Source organism: Lytechinus variegatus, chromosome 13, assembly GCF_018143015.1.
Source record: "Lytechinus variegatus isolate NC3 chromosome 13, Lvar_3.0, whole genome shotgun sequence".
In the NCBI taxonomy this organism is placed as follows: Eukaryota; Metazoa; Echinodermata; class Echinoidea; order Temnopleuroida; family Toxopneustidae; genus Lytechinus; species Lytechinus variegatus.
The window spans coordinates 32626212-32645972 of NC_054752.1; the positions used below are offsets into that span (position 1 = coordinate 32626212).

The 19761-nt window shown below is 35.7% G+C and overlaps 2 protein-coding genes and 5 non-coding genes across 7 annotated transcripts; 6 read left to right on the forward strand and 1 right to left on the reverse strand.

Moving 5' to 3' along the window:
- Nucleotides 1–1078: 1078 nt before the first annotated feature.
- On the forward strand, nt 1079–6446 carry LOC121426925 (echinoidin-like). Its single transcript, XM_041623336.1, has 3 exons — nt 1079–1318; nt 4656–4833; nt 5990–6446. Exons 1-3 carry the CDS (start codon nt 1188–1190, stop codon nt 6230–6232), a joined length of 552 nt encoding a protein of 183 aa, XP_041479270.1. The 5' UTR covers nt 1079–1187; the 3' UTR covers nt 6233–6446.
- A 2479-nt stretch (nt 6447–8925) lies between these two features.
- On the forward strand, nt 8926–8999 carry TRNAN-GUU. Its single transcript has one exon. It is a non-coding gene; the product is annotated as a tRNA-Asn (tRNA).
- Nucleotides 9000–9240: 241 nt separating this feature from the next.
- Nucleotides 9241–9314, forward strand: TRNAN-GUU. The gene has a single exon. It is a non-coding gene; the product is annotated as a tRNA-Asn (tRNA).
- Nucleotides 9315–11312: 1998 nt separating this feature from the next.
- Nucleotides 11313–11384, forward strand: TRNAG-UCC. The gene has a single exon. It is a non-coding gene; the product is annotated as a tRNA-Gly (tRNA).
- A 170-nt stretch (nt 11385–11554) lies between these two features.
- Nucleotides 11555–11628, forward strand: TRNAN-GUU. Its single transcript has one exon. It is a non-coding gene; the product is annotated as a tRNA-Asn (tRNA).
- A 2919-nt stretch (nt 11629–14547) lies between these two features.
- Nucleotides 14548–16117, reverse strand: LOC121426261 (zinc finger protein 79-like). Its single transcript, XM_041622497.1, has 2 exons — nt 15930–16117; nt 14548–15523 (listed from the first exon to the last, which is right to left on the reverse strand). The coding sequence occupies exons 1-2, from the start codon at nt 15953–15955 to the stop codon at nt 14563–14565; spliced, it is 987 nt and encodes a 328-aa protein (XP_041478431.1). The 5' UTR covers nt 15956–16117; the 3' UTR covers nt 14548–14562.
- Nucleotides 16118–19473: 3356 nt separating this feature from the next.
- On the forward strand, nt 19474–19547 carry TRNAN-GUU. The gene has a single exon. It is a non-coding gene; the product is annotated as a tRNA-Asn (tRNA).
- The last annotated feature ends 214 nt before the right edge of the window (nt 19548–19761 follow it).

The window sequence follows — 19761 nt, forward strand, 5'->3', positions numbered from 1 at the left end:
AACAACCTGTAGGCAAAATACTATCTATAGTTTTTGTACATACACGTGTATCAAAATGCTTACTTCAACGTATATATCCGGCTGTTTTATTCATGAAAACACCCTCTTATTGTATTTTACTTATGGACGGTCACTGATCGAAACAACAGTCTTTAAAGGTCATATGACACCAATTCCATCTTATTCTATCTATTAATAGGTAGTTTTACTTGAAAAATACGAATGTGCCATCAGTTCCTGTGTACGACGAACCGGTGTTGAGTTATTCCATGGAAGTGAACTTCAACGGGAACGCCCACTAAAATTTTCGAAAGAGTCGACTGATCGACCTGTCAATCATTGTGACGTCATCATGTTACGATGTCCGTTTCCAAAAGTATTGGAATTATTTCCAAGTTACTCTTGGGGGCTCGCATGCCTCTAGGCAATAGTACTGAATTTTACTTTTGCGAGCCCTGGCCCATGGAAAAACCGTTTTCTTACTCTTTTCTTCTTCTCTTTCATTTCTACTTTATCCATATTTAATTATTCAATTTCAAATTGTATTTATTTAATAACATTGTACAATTTTTGTATGTTTGTTTATGGCCAAATAAATAATAATATCAAATCAGCATCTTTGCTGTATTTCATGTGACCTTTAAAAATATTTATTAAACAATTCTTATTTTAACTATTACTTATGTAATTCACAATGGATGAGTATCATTCTTAACATAATTATACTACTTAGCCTGCCTGTGTTAATATTAGGTCTATGTATTTTTTCAATCATTTGTAAAAGGCATCAATATATGCCCATGTAGCGTAATGAGTGATTTTTTCCATTTCAATATTTTTATATCAAAAATCCAATTTTGTCATATTTTCAAAAAATATTCCAACCTCCACCCTTTCATTGTCTTTCCTATTCTCTTTTTTTTCTTGATCTTAATTGTTTTATTTATTTTCTTTTTTGGGGGATTTGTCTGCCTTTATCTCCCTCTATTTTTTTTCTACTTTTTTTCAATAAACTTTTTGTCAAGGGCAACTCCCCTTTCAAGCGGAAATTCGACGTATATAAACCGGAGCCTGGAAAAGAAATCCTACACCACAGCGTTTTACTATGAAAGTAACATCATTTGCAGAAGTTTTATTGATCTAAGCCTTGTGTTTGCCATATAGAACTTTAGAATATCTAAGACCAGATGGATGCTCAGGAGAAGATGCCGTTGTTCTTTTTCTGTTTGGTCATCATCATGGCTGCGTGTTCTACCGGGGCACGGGCCGGATGCTGTTGTCCTACATACTGGACTGCTTTCGGACAAAACTGCTACAGGTAAAATATAATAATAAACAAGTGTTTTCTCTTGATTCGTTAAGTCGCTGTCGCATTGTTAATTTGAAGTATCGGACAATTATTATAGATCTTTATCGAGCGCACAGTTTAAGCGTTCTTTGCGTACCAGAACGCTCACATTAGGGCCAGTCACACCTTTCACGGGCAACCACCGCTAGACGCATTATTTTCACTAACAGAGCACGAAAAGTAGGCCTACCGGTATCGATAAAATCACAGAAGCTTAGTCGAATTCCTAATAATCTAACAATAAAAGGCTCTATCAGATGCAAACGGTGGCGCTAAAGTTAATATAAATCATGCCAAGGGCACCAATACTGATGATGTTAGTGAATAATTTCTCTCTTTAAAACTTGTTTCCTTTCTTATACCAAGTAATTTATAATGTACCTCGATCGAATTAAAGGAATATTCTGGGTCCAACAATATATGAATAAATTGAGCAAAATTAGATGAGCAAATTTCTTGAATATTAAAAATTAAACAGTGTATTTTGCAACTGATATTTTCAAGCAGCATGTGGCAATGAATATACAATAAATGGAACTATAATGCCGTATCCTCTAGCTCTTTCCCCTTTTTCTGATCTTATTGAAAATTTGAAATGAACTCGTAATTGTATCAAATGTACGTATGTCGCCCGAGTAACAAAATGATGATCTATGAAGCAATGTTCTGTGTGGACAAAATTTAAATAAACCAAATTTTGTTTGATATAACAGACCCTCATTGCATATTCCTGGAGACATGAATATAAATTTCACCGAAATAGGGCCTAATGCAAAATTTTAAGAAACCAGGGGGTGTTTCACAAAGACTTAAGTATGACTTAGAGTCGCACTTAAATGTCTAGTTGCGCGCAGTATAAAAGGCATGACACCATTGGTCAGATCATGCCAAGATGACGCGCACTACTGCGTATTGATCAATAAGATTGCGCGTTGCATATCATGTACGCGTCGAGATTTAAGTGCGACCTAAGTCATACTTAAATCTTTGTGAAACACCCCCATATTTTTTACTACTCACTTCCAATTTTCATCAATTTGTCAGTGTTTTGTTTGTCTCACTTTACTGTTCGAGCCGTATTATTTTCTTCAGCCTGGAGTACACTGTTAAAAAAACCCTGATTTTACAGAAAAATAAAAGAAGATTTTGCAGAAAGCAATACCAGAATCATTCTTTAAATTCATGAAACAGGAATTTTTCTGCAATTTAACAGAACAGGGGCCCGTTGCAGAAAGAGTTGCAATCAATCGCAACTCTAAAAATCATGCGCAACTTGATTTTCAACCAATCAACAGCGCGCATTTGGGACTTGCAATTGATTTTTTGACTTGCGTTTAAACGCAACTCTTTCTGCAACGGACCCCAGGTCAGTTAGAAAAAGGGGAAAAGAGTGTTTTATTTAAGGAAATTTGTAAGATTACACACAACAAATACCAATTTCCTGTAAGATTACGCAATCTGGTAAGATTACAGGTGTTCTCGAGACTCTGCTGCAGGAACTTCTTTTAGTTTAAGGATAAATTTTCTAACAGTAGTACCTCTTTATATGAATAGGTCTTATATACAGTGCGTATCAAAAAAAGTTTACACTTTGAAAAAAATCCTGTAAAATTATACATTTGTAATATCCTGAAGATTTTTTTCCACTTTTTAACATTGGTACAGATCCATTTAAGCAAATGACGATATAACTATCAAAAATATTTCAGTTTGAGTGAGCACCACTTTTGAAAAGTTAGTGAAAAATGATTTGCGCAGAACTTTGAAACAGCTATGCGAATAAAAGTAAACCTTTATCATGAAGAACACGTAGAATTTAGCAAGTAAAATTGATTTGAAGATATCTTTGACCTCTTTTGACTTGTTTCCTTGCCCAATACACCTCGAAGAGTGCATTGCGCCCACCAAGGCCATCAAGACGATCATTGATTTACACTGAGCTGTGATTTACATAAAATGAATTACGATTGATTTTCATTTTGTTAATCATTGTCAAGCTTGGAAAAAGTGTGGAGAAACAAGTATCAAATGAAAAATTAAATATCAACCCACTTCAAATAATAAAAACTTAGTGAAAAAGTGCTGAAGATGTCTGCTGTAAACTTTTGTTCAGATTCAATTATGTCCTCAGATCCAGCTGACACAAAAAGGTAAAAGTACGGTGCTTACTAAGTGTTGAAATTGCAATTTGAGTGGCAAATTTTGTTTAAAAATGCTTGAATGTATTTTTAAAATCTTAATTGACTAAAAGTGCAAGGGAAATGGAAGAAAAATGTATCGCAAGGGTAAGTTTGATTTCGCCCTTCCCCTTGACACTGCGTGAAAACGAGCATTTGTGCGCAAACAGATTTCTGCGAGCTTTAAAACAATGGACAGTGGTCACCCAAGTGTAACACTCTGTCAAAACTTTTACTTTCGTTGGATAGATGAGACCCAAACCCAAGATTATATATGAAAAAATTACCCACATGTTGTATATTTTTTAATTCTCAGAGCTTTTTCAAAGTCTAAATTTTTGGGGGATATATACGCACTGTATAGCGGGGGATCTTGACTAGTGCCAAGATATGTGATCCTTTTCAAAGATTTTTTTCTTCCGAGATATATCATTTATTAGGTGTTTGACGATATTTTTATGAATAGACCCTACATTAGAAAGAAGAAAAATAGCTGATGAAATTTATCGCATGATAACCATCATTGGCAAATACTCATCATGAGCATGATGAGTGAAGTCTGTGAAGAGTATTAGCAAACAAAAGAAACTGATGAATTGTGGGATTGCCTTTTTTGTACAAAATCTCCACCGTAATATCATGCTCACAGTCTAACATTCTGTCAAAACTTTTACGTTCTTTGGATAGATGAGACCCAAACCCAAAATGATATGTAAAAAAATTACCCACATGTTGTATATTTGTTTAATTCCCAGGGCATTTCCAAAGTGTAAACTTTTTTTATACGCACTGTAGATAAACATTATTATCACTGCCAAAGAATGATGACGGCATCTTATAAAAAGATGTTAATCAGCAAGTTAACTTTGCTCGCTTACTTTTATGTATTCATTAACATTTTGCCTTGCGTATGACTATCTCACCCCGTAAGCTCTGACGTCATCATTTGCAATTTCTCATCATTTAACTCTGTTTGTGGCCATGCATAGTAATGTAATTTTCTTTTGTGTTTTAATATGATCGAATCAACATGATCCCCTAGTAGCAGATTTGAATGTTAATTCTGTATCAAAAAATTCTGATAAATTTTTTTCTTGGTTCTCCGCCGCCCTCTTTCCGTTCCGTTCTAGGTTTTTTGCCTACAACAATACGTGGCAAGACGCAGAGAACTACTGCCAGTCGTATAGTGTGCCCTCTCTCGGCAGTGGAGGGACAGTTATCGACAGCCTTGGGCACCTTGTTTCTATCCATTCTGAGGAAGAGAATAACTTCATCTCAACAATTTTCACAACTTCTCGGAAAAAAGAGGTAAGTAAAGGCCAACGAACGTAGAGGGCAGCAACACGATTGTGTGTTGCTGCCCTCTACGTTCGTTGGTAAAGGCATACAAATCAAGATCAAGGAGGGGGGGGGGGGGGAGAAAAGGAAAGAGAGAAGGATGAACTATTTTCTGAAAATATGTCAAACGGCCATTCTGTCTATCATAAAATTGTATTTATTTCGAACTGAAAATGTCGAAATTCTTTGCCCAATACTATTTATCTGGCCTCTCTATTTTTTGGCTCATATGCCACTAGGCAGACATGTCTCAAACAAAAATAACAACATACACATGTCCAGGATGATAAGAATGATATTTAGGATAAAGTTGCTCACAATTTAGATCACGTGTTGACTGAGTTTTAGTATACGTCCATGGTTTAAGCAATTATTGATTACTCGATACTCGTGAAAAAATGCATTTTATTTATTTTTTTTTTTTTTGGGGGGGGGCGCCCCCACTGCTCCACCCCTGGCTACGTGCCTGCGTCTACGTCCTGGATTACGCTCATCTGGTACGGTGTCACTCTTCATGTACCCATCACAAACCAAAAAGGATGAGGAGACCGTGGTTAGAATTCCCTCCCTTCTTCACTCCGCCATGTCCGTAAAATTGACAATATTGAACTCGTCAAATCGTCTCTCAAAACCCACTTATTCCAGCAGATGTGTATATAATTAGCTTATAATTAGATGAGCCTGCGCCTATATAAATGTTTTTGAACAGAAATACATGTATGGTGCAATATAACGATAAATGCTTTGGATCATCATCATCATCAAGAAAATAGTTTGAAAGGGTGTGCTTGAGTCTAATTACCTATAGACCTTTCCCATGCCCAAGACCCCTTCCTCAGAAATGCTCTCAATTTTCTTCATGGACTTAGTTATCACTCACAGACTTCGATATGATCTTTTATCTCTTTATACCCTAATATAAACTTTCAATACACGTTTATTTTTTTTCTTTATACTTATTTTGTATGTATGTTGACATTTTCATACATCTATTTGTACTTTACTCTCTAAAGCGCTTAATGATAGATTTATGTTTATATATGCGCTCTATAAATATATCGTATCATCATCATCATAACTAAAATCATAATTATCATTATCATTATCATTAATTCTTTTACTATAGACTCAGACTGCACCCATAACCATGTGGCTTGGACTACACGATACATCAACTGAAGGTGAATTTGAATGGTCAGACGGGACTCCGATGGACTTCACCAAGTGGTCACCAGGACAACCAGACGACTTTCGGACGCGGGAGGATTGTGTGCAGATGAGATCCGATTATGGAAACAACTTGTGGAATGATGCAGGTTGCCGAAATGGTAATTTGCCCTATTTCATCTGCAAACTTCCAGCTTATTAGGCCTATATTGAGATGAAATCTGCCATACACAATGATACCGACAATGACGTCAGCGGAGGTTGTGATAACAAAAGCTGAAAACTGAATTGAAAAGACCTTTCTTTTATGAAGAAACTACCAATTCTATCCATTTATTTGAAATGAGGATGCCAATTTACTGGCCAAACTGCAGTGGCGTACAGATAAGTGGTTTGGGGCGTTTTCCACCCCCCAACCCCCCAAAAAAGTAAACCGAAGAATAGGCAAGAGCGAAGGGTGAAATATGATGTTATTTCTGAATGACAAATCGCTAAACTTAGAGTGGGAAGAAAAATTAACTAAATTGAAAAAGACTCTTGACAGCTGGTCAAAACGAAACTTAACTATTTTTGGTCGGGTAACTATTCTTAAATGTTTAGCACTTAGTCAAATAATACATTTGAGCATTGTTGATTCCATTCCAACGAAATTCCTGAAAATTTTGAATAATATAGTGTATAGATTCATTTGGAACAGAAAAGTAGAAAAAATTAAAAGATGTACTTTCACAGAAAATTATATTAATGGTGGAATAAAAATGACTGATGTTCACCATCAAATGTTAAGCTTTCGGTTAAAATGGTTAGGAAGGTTTTTGAATGACAAAACAGAAATATGGAAAAAAATGTGTTCATATTGGTTTGACCTCCTAGGAGGTATCTCGTTCCTTTTAAATTGTAATTTCAGTATTAAAACACTGAAAATTATAAACGAAAGGAAAATACCAACTTTTTACAAAGAAATATTGGAGGACGGGGAAATCTTTAGAACTGTTACCACATTGAAAGATGTGTGTATGTCTAACCCTAACTGTAATGATATTCGAAATCAAATACTTTGGCATAATAAACATATAATATTTGATAACCAGTCTTTATTTTATAAAGACTGGTATAGAAGTGGTATAGTTTACTTAACAGATATTATTGGGAGAAATGGTTACATACCAATGGAAAACATTCAGAGAAAGATCGATATAAAAAGAAGTAAAAATACTGTTATTTTCGACTATACAAAATTAAAAAAGGCAATACCAGCAATTTGGATAAAAAGTTTGAGCGATAATAGTGGCATCACTATCCGACCTCATGGTTTTATTGCTCCCTAGGTAATGTCTGGAACCTGTTTCCCTCAAAAAATACTTTCACCAATAAATGCTGTTTACATTGGGAGAACAAACTTGATATTAATGTAAATTGGGCAAATGTATTTAAAAATAATCTTATTCAAGTTAGAGAAAATAAATTACGAGAGTTCAATCTTAAGTTATTATATAATCTCTTACCAGTAAGAAGTAACCTGTTCAAATGGAATTTTGCAACAGATGATTTGTGTCCAACATGCAAGGTTAAAGAAGATATTATACATGCTTTTATTGACTGTGAAGTAAATAAATCCTTTTTCAAATATATCAAAATTATTTTGCGAGAAGTTTACAATGTAAAAGTGGAAGTAAACATCAAGCAGTTACTTAAAGTTGAAAGTGATAGTAAAACAAATACCTTTGTAACTATTGCATTTTGGTCAATATATAAAGTTATTTTGGATAGAAACAAATCAGAAATTGAAAAAAGAAATTTTGTTTTGAAACATGTATTTATAAAAGAAATTAAAAAATGGATAGAAATGTACAACATTGCTAGTAAAAAGACCAAAAAAAGAGATGAACTGCCCAAGAGCTTGTTACGATTCATGTAAGAAAACCTATGTAACGTAGATATGACTTTGTAATTATTGTAATAATACTTATATGTTTCATGATTTATGATTGTGTAACCTTTGATTTGAATGTGATTTATTGTGTAACCCCTGATTTTGATGTTAATAAATCCTCTAATAGAGGCAAAAAAAAATTCTGAATGAAATTATGTCAAAATCTTTCTCAAAATTTGATTTGTTTTTGTAATGAAAATGTCGAAAATTTTGCTTGCTTGCAACTTTTTTTAAAAATAAAATTTGCTTGAAACGCCATGTCAAGTGCACCCTTTGGACTCTTTACGTCACTGATTACATCATGAGCTACATTTTCTGGTATTCTTTTTTTTGAATTTTATATGTGATTTTATGCTTAATATATAATTTTGTGTTATGGATAAAACATAATATTTAATGTTAGTTTTTACAAAATTTGTATTTTTATCATGTTTATGTTTGTATCTATGTGTGTAGAGTTCAGGTGGAAGGCTTTTTTCGTGCCTAATGCGGATGATACATATCTCACCAACCAATTTCATCGAAATCAGAAATAAAATAAGAAAGTTATGAAATTTTCATGTTTCGAATCGCTTTAATTATATATATATATATATGTGTGTGTGTGTGTGTGTGTGTGTGTGTGTGTGTGTAAAGTTTTACATGTACAACAGCTTTTGGCAACTCTTTTTTATTTAAATATTGTAAAGAAATGGATGAAGAGAACAATGGTAGGCGTAGCTTAAATCAAGGTTCCCCAGAACTATCTACCCTTTGGAAAAATTGGTGATGCCGAAAAAATGTCTCTGCCGGGAATCGAACCCGGGCCCCCAGCTTTGAACGCCGGTGCCTTAACCACTAGACCACAGAGACGGGTTAGTGGATAGGGCGAACCCAATCCGATTGACCGTCAGATAGACAGATTTTCGACACATACACATAATTTCTATTTAGAGACTTGCTATATAGATACTTGCATCGTAGCTTCTGTGGCGCAATCGGCTAGCGCGTTCGGCTGTTAACCGAAAGGTTGGTGGTTCGAGCCCACCCAGGAGCGGGATATTTTCTTTGTTTGAATCGACATGTTTTGCTTACAAGAACAATCTTTTTCAATCCCTTCAACCATGCCTGTAATATACATGCGTACTTTTCCTTCACATTATATGAAAACCAAATGTACAAATTCCTACAGAAGATATACTGTATATTATTACAGTTCAAGTCTACATTCTTTTTAAACAAATGTATTGGGGTCTTTTTGGAATGACGTGACTTGCTAGACCAATGTTTACGTCAAAGCTTCTGTGGCGCAATCGGCTAGCGCGTTCGGCTGTTAACCGAAAGGTTGGTGGTTCGAGCCCACCCAGGAGCGAGATGAACTTATTTTAGTGCAAATTTATGCTACTTTGTTTTGAAAAAGCAATGGAGCTACCTACTAACGAGGGCGGATCCAGATTTCGCCAATGGGGGGGGGGGGTCCAATTCGGCTGCTAAAAACTGCTTGCTGTTATTTTCAATGTGTAGTCTGAAGATTTAAGTTTATCCTAGCTTTATTCTTACCAATAAGATAAATTGTCTCATAAGTATATAAATTATGCGAGCGCAAAGCGTGAGCTCTAGTTTTGGGTATATTAGACCTAAAAGTTTAACATTCTCAGCAGTTTTAGATTCTGAGTCTGACTTATTATCATATTAATTATTCTCAGACTTAATGATTACATTTTATTTTAGCGAATTGAGAGAGAGAGAGAGAGTGAGTTTAAAGAGGGAGAGAAAAGTATAGCGGTGAAATTTGTTAAATGCATAAAAAAACACAAAGAAAAACAACATTTTTCTCAATATACGCCGAAGGTATGTTATATACCGTGTTTACACTTGATCGGCTTTTGGTTCAGAACCAAAAGCCGATGCAGAATCGGCTTTTGGTTTGCATTTACACGTTGTTACAGCTCGCAGTTCAGAACCGCGAGCCGATTCAAAAGCCGATTGTGTGTAAACACGGGAAAAGAAGCAATGACAATTTACCGCAGCATCGAAGCTTCCGCATGTGGCGCAATCGGTTAGCGCGTTCGGCTGTTATAACCGAAAGGTTGGTGCTTCAAGCCCACCCACAAGCGAGATGAATTTATTTTGGTGCAAATCTATACTATTTTGTTTAGAAAAATCTGGATTGTCATAAATGTTTATTTTTCTTCAACTGTAAGAAATCTAATTTTGTAAATTATTACAAACGATATACATTTAGGTGCTCGATAAAAATGGCAAGAGTTAAGTAAATTGTCAGAGTAAGATAGCACATTAATGTCAGCGGTATATTTAAGGGGTAAAATGGTCGATGGGAAAACATGTGGGGGTATATCATGCTTATAATGGAATTTGGTCGTAGATCATATTCTGTATCGCTTTTCCGATATCCCTTTTCGTTCTTAATAAAGATCCTTCGACCATTATCGTATGTATTTATTCATTGTAGGCCTTTTATATCGGACAGCTGAAAACCCCAACCTAAGATCAGTCCAGTCCACCTTTCTGAGCAGTGGTTTTATATCAATTTTGACCTTGTGATCCTGGATTTTACTTTTTGATATTTCGTTTTACATTGTATCTTTCACACATTACCAGTTGTAATACCACTGGTTCACTGCAACCATCGTGCATATAGGGAATCTACTATTATGGTATGCCAATGCTGTACATAACACACATTAAAAAAAATCAATAAAATATCACTTTTTGTGACCGAAATTACTAATTTCCATATAGTTGCAATATATATTTCATTACTAACTTGGGAATATTTTTTTGTATTCATCAGAACGCTAAAAAAATTGAATTTTGGGCATAGTTTTGTGTACGCCCTCTATCGGTGCAAGACAATTTTCATTTTTCAATCTCTATTTTTTATCAAGAACAAAATAATTTAAAGAATTAAATTTACATAAGAGCCATGTTATATGATGAATAGTTGTAATGAAAACTGACAGTGTAAGAAAATCAAGCATTTGTCCCATAGGAAAAGAGAAAATAAGCCAAACATTGCCACCCTTATTTTGCCACACATGGAGATGTAGCTGAAAACATGGTTATATAATAACCTTGTTCATTGAATGAGTGTTTCATACCTACTCAGTTTATCTTACAACTAGTTAAAATAAATCATCGTTGTTTATATAAAATAAACTCTAATACAGACTATTTTCTGTCGTTAATTCACAAGACATACCTGCTTCTGTCGAAAGTTAAACGTAAATTAATTTTGACAAACAGTAAATAATCGATGGAATACAGTGATAAAAAAACAAAAAAATAATCAGAGTGGTTAAAAATCTCAGTCCTGGTTTGTTTGACGTATGGAAGTTGCACAAGAAAAGCGTTGATGGTATAGTGGTTAGCATAGTTGCCTTCCAAGCAATTGACCCGGGTTCGATTCCCGGCCAACGCAATACTTTTTCCTTATTATTTTCTTGCTTATCAGTCGAGATAGAGGGGGAGGGGTAACGGTGTCTGTGATAAAAATTAGGTTTATGAAAGAAAAAAATATGCTATTGTTTTCTTTATGTACGCCTAACGTTGATGTTGAAAAGGCAATGACAACTAGACACTGACATCGAAGCTTCTGTGGCGCAATCGGTCAGCGCGTTCGGCTGTTAACCGAAAGGTTGGTGGTTCAAGCCCACCCAGGAGCGAGATGTAATTAATGTTTTTGGTGCACATCTATTTCTTTTTTTGATTAGAAAAAAAATATATGAAGCTACTTTGTAACCTGTAATATCTTAATCGTTATATCATTTTTCTTCAATTTAGAGCAATTGTGAAATACATATCAGAATAGAAAGTTATTTTTAATCCATTTCATTCATTTTTCCCCAAGTCACAACATATTTAAATACAAGAGTTGCCCAAAACTGTTGTACATGTATAATTTCTCACAATTTCTCATAATTTCTCACATTTTCTCATATACATATCTGTAGAGAGAGAGAGAGATTTTGGTTGCGAAAGGGGTAAGGTCCACTTCGGACCATTCCACGAAAAATCATTTTTTTTTATTCTCACTTATTGCAATATTCATATGAGAAACTAAATTTTCACGATGATATTGCAATAAGAGAGGACCAGTCTACATGTACTACCCCCTCTGTAGTCCGGACCCCTCTCTCAAGCTTTCATGTCTCTGCTCGTCTCCCTTCCTTCAGACACACCTCTCTCATAAGTTTCCCATGCAATATCGCCCTCTTAAAAAAAATCGGCGTAGTCATTTTTCTCTCTTTATGTTTTTCTACCGCCCTCTTCTGTAAGTTTTTAGACGTTTGCAATGAAACTGGGCGTTGTGGCGTGCGCATGTAATCCAAGCTGTGGGGAAGTTACAAATTGATGCAGAGGTTCGAGGTTCGAGCCCTGGTCACGTCTTTCGGATGGTGACGTTAAAGGTCGGTCCCAGACGTAAATAATCATATCTGATTGATACACGTCTGACAAAACTCAAATACACACACACACATACACACACAATGAAAGTTCGAGCAATAATCAAGGAACAGAAAAAATATATATTAGACAAAATATAAATACAATAGAGAGAAAGAGGGAAATTGATTTTTTTTTGTGTCTGATTATAATTGTTTAAAAGTTGCTGGTTAAATGATCACATCAAAGTGACCGATGTAGTTTTTCTCCTTAGTTTCGCATGTGGCTTACATTAATAAAAACATAGATTAATTGCAAACCTACAATCTAACAAACACTCGTAGATATTCCAGGTACTGGCGAAAAGTTCAAGCGGTGCATCAAACGAGGATAGCTTTTATCAAACGTTTATATACCTCGATTTTCTTTGAACTTGAATACAAGAGGACAGGTTTAATTGAGGCTTAAACGTCTTCATCTATTCAAGCACTGCAATATATCTGTTTAATCCGTGTCGTGCTTCTTTTCAATTTCCTGGGAAAGTTCGCGGAGCAGTGAGGGGCGAGGATGCGAGACTGTAGCTTCTTTTGTTTTGCGTAAAGCTATATTTAAATTAGGCATAATATACCAAGAAGAAAGGCTTTTGTGGACATCGTCTTTGTTATGTCACATTCACATCAGTGAAAGCGACTCCAGACCGACCCAGTGATATAACGTTATTTCTAATGACAATCTATCGGTCGGTTTCACTGGTGTGACTGTAACACAGACGAAATATTCCCCTAATATGACTCAAGTGCAAGGACACCAAGACCGCCAGAGGTCGATAACCTCAGAGTCTTCCCCTTGCAATTATACTCCCAATCACCACCCCCCCCCAAAAAAAAAGGTTCAAATATGAGACATCCCGAGTACAGGGGCCGTCATTTATGAATTTGAAGTGGTGAAAAGGAGGAGAGACTAGAGTAATAAAAAAGAAAAGTTTTAGTCGTGTAACCCTTTCAGCTGAAGGTTCCATGACATCACCCCGGCGACAATTTCTCCACTATAAATTCCGCATATTAATGGAATGTCCAACTCCGGGGCCAACTTCAACCTTTCAACATAAAACCCTCTTGCATCCCTAACCCTACAAAACGTCTTAGACGAAATTAATCTTGGAGTGATTGTCGCAGGAGAAAATTTCGTGTCGGCAACATATCATATTCCTGTCACTTTTGGTTGGCTCGCCCACCCCCCCAAAAAAAATCATATATATATATATATTTACCATGTATATATATATATTTATATATATAGTCTTGCGACGCTCCTGTCACCCTTTTAATTATCCTTCTTCCATTATCCACCATTCATTCCTATACACCCCCTCTCATTATTTTCCCAGTATCCCCTCATTTTATGTTTCTTCTCTCGATCTTTCTTTACCAATCTCATCACTCCCATCCCTTCATCTCTCTCTCTTACCCTCCATCCATCTCCTTAAAGTTCGTTTGATGATGGAAACAACATTACATAGAAAGAATATTACAGATGAAATAGAAGGGGAGAGAAAGAGAGAGAAAAGAGGGGGTAGTGATTTCATGTGAGTTTTACATCATTATAACCTCCAAACCAATTATTGATCCACTCAAAATCTTTCATCTCACCCCCCCCCCCTCCCTCTCTGATCACCAAATCCATCTCTCTCCCATCTTAATTTTCTATTCAATTATTCTACTTCATTTTCAAGGTAGTCTCTCTCTCTCTCTTCCCTCTCAGTATTCATGCGTGAATATAGTACGGAAAGATTTAAAGTGTCATCTAAAGTGAAATATAATCATGATAAGTCGACTCAATAGCATTATCATGTCGAGATATGAATTCAACATTGTTGTAAACGTTTACTCATGACACTTTAAAACTTTCGAAGTATACACTTCTTACTTGCATTAAAAACTTCAATGATATAAGAGAGGGCACAAAACAATTTCAAGTTAGGTATTAATGTTTAATTGCATCAGTACAATAAAGAATTTACAAAAATAATTACAAGATAATCATAATATGCATTGATATAAATTATTATATATGAGAATTCTTTGGCACTGAACGCAAGCAGATAGGCAGTGATTTAACCATACATTAATGAAAATGACCCTTGCAATTATCAAAAGATTACAAAGTATGTGCTCTCTTAGAGTTTATATAGTCTTTATTTTCAGTCTTTTCTTTCAAACAGTGATACTTTCCAGTTTCCTGTCCAGGAGATGTGTCTTGTAATGCCTCTTCAGATTGCCAGACTGTGCGAAAGCTCTCTCACAACCTTCATGATGACAGCGGTAGGGACGTTCACCGGTATGAGTACGACGATGTTTGGTCAATGTCGAAAGATCCCCGAATCGTTGTTGACAATCCTGACAGGAGTAGGGACGATCTCCAGTATGAGTGCGTAGATGAGTACGAAGAGACGTTCTCTGAGCGAACGACTTGGGACACGATGGACATTGGAAAGGACGAGCTCCTGTGTGGATTCGTTGATGAGCCGAACAGTTGGAAGCCTGAGCGAATCGCTTGGGACAGAACTTGCAGGAGAACGGTAGCTGCCTCTCAGAATGGATGTCCATTGGAGAACTGGAAGTGGGAACGGTCGAAAAACGTCGGGCGTTATTGGATTGTTCGTGAACATACAAAGGAGAGGACACGGAGTTAGTCGGAGAAGATCGTGAACCTTCGGTATCAGAGTTCGAGTAAACTGAGCCAGTGAGTGATGACGGAGCTGGCCATGACCGATGGACAGATGCAAGATAAGATGACAACGGTGGAGAGTTCGTGGCCACTGGAGCCGTTGACGCGGACGAAGATGATGACGACGAAATTAGCCAGTTGACAACGGATGATCGACGGGACGACTTCGATGCTACCTCTTCACTTCGTTTAAGATCTTCCTGTACAGGTAGGCGAGTGTTGGACGTCTCCACTGCAGGGCAAAGAGGACAGTTGGGGACGCCACATTTGAAGATGGTGGATGGAGTATAGTGATGGTGTCGAGCCCAGATGACGGATGCAATGGCCTTGTTGAAGTCAGGTTCCTGAGTTTCTATGGTGATCGGTGACAGGTCACACTTACTACCAAGTGATAAAAGAGAAGATGCGGCGTGTAAACGATCCATGTCGTAATCGCCACGAATAGATCTGCAAAACATAAAAAGGAGAGAAACAAATCTTTTAGAATGCGTCTTGATACAGATAAAAAGAATTTGAAATTCGTTCACATCATTCTTAAAGAAGAAAAAAAACACATTACATGATAATAGACGATCATAATAATAGATTTTCTTTATCTAGATTAATCTGAGAAATCAAGCAATATATGACATTTCACTCATTACATTAAGATATTGGAGAATAATTATACTATAGACAATGAATTCGAGACTGGTCGTTTAAAAACGAAGCCTTTTTAATTATGTGTTTGTAAACATAAATTAAACTCTTAGGACATGCATGATGTACGGGGAGAAACAACGTTAAATTATACGAATTCAGGACCATGTTTTCGAAAAGGGAAACAAATCTTGAAAGAAATATATCTACTTACGTGCTGTCGAAAGGTATAGGAGACATAAGGGTATTCCTCAGAGAACGAAAGTCTTAAAGATTATTTTACTGAAAATAATCTTTGTCGTTCAAAGTCAATACGAGAAGTCACCAGACAAGTATGTATGTTGCTTCGAAGAAGACAAGTGCTAAGAATGACGGCTTTCTAATATTTCCTGGCAATATATGCCATATGAGACCTCAAAGCTGACATAGTATTATCACACTTCCTTCCAATAAAAGAACAGTGTATAACGCCCTGTTTCATAGAATTCGGCAAGTTGGTCAAACGTGAATGAAGCTGTTCATTCGCTCTATTCAGCGTGGGGGTGCGACCGGATCCTAGCGCGCTGATTGGTCAATAGTTTATTGCGCCGGCGACATCAATGAACTTTGACCGAGCGTACGTCCAACAGACCAGCTGGGGCTATTGTTGGGCGTGTTTTCTGATGTCCCGCACCGGACAATCGTGGTATATAGCTGTTTTATATCCGTGCAGTTACTGGCATATAAGATATGTAAAAATTGCCCCGAGTAAGAAAATCGAGAGAGGAGAATATATCAACAGAAAATTCAAAATTTTACGTAGAATAGCTAATGGATAATTTTTGGGGGTATAATGTTATAATGATATTTTTTTTCTTTTGATCTTATTCACGCTTTAGGAAAAGGTTTTAAACAGGCTTAAACAGTTGTAACGATCGGCAATAAATAACGAATCTAATATCCTGTTGTCTCTAAACAATGTTTATGTTTTTTAGTGGATATAATCAGGTCTCGAATAAATTGCAATTTATTGATTTTTATAGAATTAATAAGAATTTGTGAAACAAAAAACGAAAGAAAAAATACTGCAGAACTGATAACAAATTGGAATGGATTTGTTTGGGAGAAGGCATTTCCAACTTGTAATAGTTTCGTACTTTGCTTACATAAATAAAATATGAATTATTTGCACAAAAAACAATTTAACAAACGGTTGTAGATTTTCCAAGTAGACTATCGATAAAGATGCAAGCGGTGCATCAAACGAGGATACCTTTTATCAAACGTTTATATACCTGTATACCTTGATTTTCTTTTGAATTTGAATACAAGAGGACAGGTTTAATAGCTGTTTTATATGCATGCAGTTACTGGCATAAAAGATATGTAAAAGTTGTCTTGAGTGAGAAAATAGAGAGAGGAGAATATATCAGCGGAAAATTCAAAATTTCATGTAGAATCGGTAAAAGATTTTTTTTCGGAGGGGGGGGGGGGTAATATACTGATATTTTAACATAGCCTAATTCACGCTTTTGTGAAAGCTTTTAACGGCTTAAACAGGTGTAGCGATCGGCAATAAATGACGAAGATAATGACATATTTCCTCTATAAACCATGCATGTCTATGTTTTTCTCGAGTAAATTGCACTTTATTGATTATTACAGAATTAATAAGAATTTGTGGAACAAAAAAACGAAAGAAAAATAATGCAGATCTGATCACAAATCGGGATGGATTTCGGGGAGAAGGCATTTCCAAATTTTAATAGTCTCGTTCTTTGCTTACATAAATAAAATATGAATACTTTGCAAAAAAAATACAATTTAACAAATGGTCGTAGATATTTCAGGTAGACTATCGATACAAATGCAAGCGGTGCATCAAAGGAGGATACCTTTTATCAAACGTTTATATACCTTGATATTCTTTTGAATTTGAATACAAGAGGACAAGTTTAATTGAGGCTTAGAACGTCTTCATCTATTCAAGCTCTGTAATATATCTGTTTAATCCGTGTCGTGCTTCTATTCAAGATCGTGGGAAAGGTCTCGAAGCAGTGAGGGGCGAGATTGCAAGACTGTAGCTTCTATTGATTGGTGTAGTAGCAGAGAAGAAAGGCTTCTATGGACTTAGTCTTAAGACCTTGTCTAGTCTACCACAGACGAGGGACATCCTTGTGTGAATCATATATAAACCCATGACTCAAGGGCAAGGACACCAAGACTGCCTGCATGAGGTCAATAACCTCAAATTCTTCCCTTCCTTTAGTGTACCCCAACCCTATTCCCTCCAAAAATGTTTGAATTAAAATATGAAATTTCGAGGTATAGCAGAAAATCAAATACCAATGAGAATACAATCATAGACGGAGTAACGTGAGAGAGGTGCGACTGCTCCGATGATAGTTTTAGTGGAAGAGGAGAAGAAAAAAGGGGGAAAGAAGTAAAGGAGAAAGAAGAAAGAAAATAGAAGAGTAAAACAATAAAGGATCATGATCATTTAGCACTCTAGTAATGGCACTTTGGCCCTAAATAACCCAGTCAGCCCTCCTAAACTCACATTGTATGATGACACTTCGTCTGTAAATAACAACAAAGAACAAAATATATAAACCACGTTTGATTGAATTCGGCATGGTTCGTCAAACGTGAACGGTTCTTTTCATCAAGCAAGAGGTGAGACCGCTTCGCGGCGCTCTCATTGGTCAATAGTTTATTGAGGCGGGCACATCAATGAACTATTTGACTATTTTGACATGCAAAATCCGAGGTGTGTATTGTTTGGTAGTGAGTCAGTGGCTTCAACGCGCTATACAGTATACGGCGTTTCATTTTCAATAAAACTTCGACATCAAAGCAGACTGTTTCGATCGAATCTATAGAAAATTTCAGAAAACAAAGGAAAGGATGTGCCAATTTATCTCGAATAGAAATAAATTCTACACAACTTCAGCCAAACTTAGCAAGGGACTGAACCCCGTGAGAAAGTATCACTATTACTTGACCGATGTCAGTAAGAAATAAGTTATTGTAAAGAAAATGATAAAAAATATGTACTTCTCCTTACATCACCATGACAATATTTCTCTATCCGCAGTAAAAGATATTATAACTTATAAGAGAGTAAAGTTGGCGTAGTAATGAGAAAAAAAGAAAAGTTGCTCAACATACTCGTCCTTCTGTTAACATTGGATAGTTGATTATTCTTGGAAATAAACGTTTCAATACTTTGTTTCTTACAATTTAAGTCTTGTCGCAATTCTCAATAAATCATAATGTTTTGTTTTGAATTACCTGCATGTTATGTACAAAGGGGCTAACATATATGTAATCAGGGGAGCGTTTAGGGAAATGACTTGTCTGATGTTTTATCCGATAAAGTTTGGTTTAACAGACACTAATGCATAGTAATCTAAAACCAGTTATTTTTTTTAAATTGCAAATCAAGGAAATTTTTCACATTTGACAACTTGTAAGACGTCAAGGTTTTGGGTATAATATACCTTAACATTTAACTTTTTGGGCAGTTTTAAATTGCTGAGTATGACTTATTATCATATTAATTATTCTCATTATTCTTAGACTTAATGATGGCATTTTATTTTAGCAAATTGAAAATTTATAAGGTTTCACTTCATTTTTTTCACATAAGAGAGAGAGGGGGATAGAGACAGAGAGGCATAGGGTTGGAATTTGGTAAATGCAAAAAAAAGCAACATTTTTTTAATATACGCTGAATGTATGTTAAAGATGCAATGACAACTAAACGCAGCATCGAAGCTTCTGTGGCGCAATCGGTTAGTGCGTTCGGCTGTTAACCGAAAGGTTGGTGGTTCAAGCCCACCCAGGAGCGATATATATATATATATATATATATATATATATATATATATATATTATATATATATATATATATATATTGTTGCAAATCTATACTACTTTGTTAAGAAAAATCTGTATTATCATAAATGTTTATTTTTCTTTAACTTTAAGAAATCTAATTTTGTAAATCATTAAAAACGATATACATTTAGGTGCTCGGTAAAAATGGCAAGGGTTGAGAAAAT